This window comes from Equus quagga, chromosome 10 (genome assembly GCF_021613505.1).
Source record: "Equus quagga isolate Etosha38 chromosome 10, UCLA_HA_Equagga_1.0, whole genome shotgun sequence".
Lineage (NCBI taxonomy): Eukaryota > Metazoa > Chordata > Mammalia > Perissodactyla > Equidae > Equus > Equus quagga.
This window is the reverse complement of record NC_060276.1, coordinates 21,530,493-21,532,764: the sequence shown is the minus strand read 5'-3', so window position 1 is coordinate 21,532,764 and position 2,272 is coordinate 21,530,493. Positions and strand designations below refer to the sequence as shown.

Genomic DNA, 2,272 nt, shown 5'->3' with positions numbered 1-2,272 from the left:
TCAATAAATCTATAAAACACAGGAAAACAAACATAAGGGAGAATAAAAGAAAGAGTTTTCTAAGCACCTCTGAAACTGTATTATGGGCATTCTCCCTCCAATCTGAATTGGTGTTTTGTGCATAGTTCCTCTGCTTAGCAAAGAGAAGGGTTTTTTCTCATCCTACAAACAGCAGCTTGGCTGAGCATAGAAGCCAGTTTTCTGGGAGAAGCCCACAGGTGGGCTGCTTCACTTGGTTCTAAGTCTAGGCCTTTGCTTCAGATGCACCGACTTATCAAAGCTGTCCATAGGTATGGTTTGCCTTCCTCTGTTTCATGTCTCACTAAGTTAGGAGTACTGGTAGCTCAGGGACCCCACCCATTAAAATCCCTGTGATGCTCTCTGAGGACAATTGTTGCCTTGGCTAGATTGTTACATAGGGGGCTATCATCACTGAAATAGCCTCAGCAGGCCCTGGACTGCCTGAAAGGGGAAAACATTCATGGATTGAAGATGGGGTGTTCTGGGAGATTGTAAATAGCCTGCTAACTCCACGTGAGTAACAACCTGAGAACATTGGAATCCTGTGGCCTTAAAACTTCCAGAGGTGCCTATTGTCTCACAAAGTGGACAAGTGTTCTTTCTCTATTTTGGTGAAGTTCAGAAGAGCATGTAGCAGAGATGTTTAACTCATACTTGTTAGATAATCCAGCTGTGATTTTTGACAATGGATCAGGACTCTGCAAAGCAGGTCTATCTGGAGAGCTTGGACCCCGTCAAGTCATCAGTCCTGTCGTGGGGCATCCTAAACTCAACACGCTTTTATCAGAAGCCAATCAGAAAAAGTATTTTGTGGGGGAAAAAGCCCTGTACAAGTACGAGACCTTGCATTTGCACTACCCCATTGAGCGTGGACTGGTAACAGAATGGGATGACATGGAGAAACTCTGGAAGTACCTTTTTGAGTGGGAGCTTAGAGTAAAACCTTGTCAACAACCTGTGCTCATGATTGAGCCCTCCTTGAACCCAAGGGAAACTCGAGAGAAGATGGCAGAAATGATGTTTGAGACTTTCAATGTGCCTGCCTTCTACCTGTCCAACCATGCAGTGGCAGCACTCTATGCCTCTGCCTCTGTCACGGGCCTAGTGGTGGACAGTGGGGACGGGGTCACTTGCACTGTCCCCATCTTTGAGGGTTACTCCCTGCCTCATGCTGTCACCAAGCTCTATGTGGCAGGAAAGGACATCACAGAGCACCTCACCCGGCTCCTCCTCGCTAGTGGGAGTACCTGCCCTTGCATACTCAACAAGGCCTTAGTGAATGACATCAAAGAGAAGCTGTGCTATGTAGCTTTGGAGCCAGAAAAAAAGCCATGTAAGAAGCCAGATGAGGTCCTGACAGAATACAAACTTCCAGATGGGAATGTCATCCAAATTGGGGACCAGTTGTACAAGGTACCTGAGATTCTTTTTGCGCCTGACCAGCTGGGCATCCACAATCCAGGAATCTCAAAAATGGTCTCCAGCAGCATAATGAAGTGTGACATCGACATCCAGAAGAATCTTTTTGCAGAAATTGTGCTGTCTGGGGGCACTACTCTCTTTCCTGGGTTTGAGGAAAGACTTATGAAAGAACTAGAACAATTGGCTTCCAGAGGAACTCCCCTCAAGATCACAGCTTCTCCTGATAGGTGTTTCTCTGCATGGATAGGCGCATCCATTGTGACCTCTCTGAACAGTTTCAAGCAGATGTGGATCACTTCTGCAGATTTCATGGAATTTGGGACATATGTCGTTCAGAGAAGATGCTTTTAAAGAATCCAGAGCACAAGGGACAGCTTGAAGTGAGAGATCACAGGAACACTGGTGGAAGGTGATATCTTCCCTTGACTTTAGCATGTTGGTCAATAAAAGTGATATGACATTTTGGGTTTCACTTTATTTTTGGTGACACCAGAGTAATTTCTGATCCAGGTAGTGAATCTTTTTAAGTGGTTCTATTCCACCCTTCCTGTCCCATGGACCTCTTTAGTTGTTTTTTTCTTGAGAAATCCTTGGGTTATGTGTTGAGGCTGTGTCCACTTGCAGGGTTTGTAGTAAGAGCAGGTGCTTGAGCCTCATGCCCAGAAGCTTGACTCAGTGCGACCCCTGGAATCTTCATTTTAATAAAGTGTCTTAGATATTTTTGATATATCTAGTACTAAGGAGAGACCCAATCACCAGGGAAAATGCAGAGAGGGGAAGGGAATTAAGTAGAAGAAGGAATGCTACCCTGCTATTAGGGCTCAATATG

The 2,272-nt window shown here is 45.3% G+C and overlaps 1 protein-coding gene across 1 annotated transcript; it reads left to right on the top strand.

Moving 5' to 3' along the window:
* Window positions 1-660: 660 nt before the first annotated feature.
* Window positions 661-1,794, top strand: ACTRT1 (actin related protein T1). The gene has a single exon (XM_046672759.1). The coding sequence runs from the start codon at window positions 661-663 to the stop codon at window positions 1,792-1,794; it is 1,134 nt and encodes a 377-aa protein (XP_046528715.1).
* The last annotated feature ends 478 nt before the right edge of the window (window positions 1,795-2,272 follow it).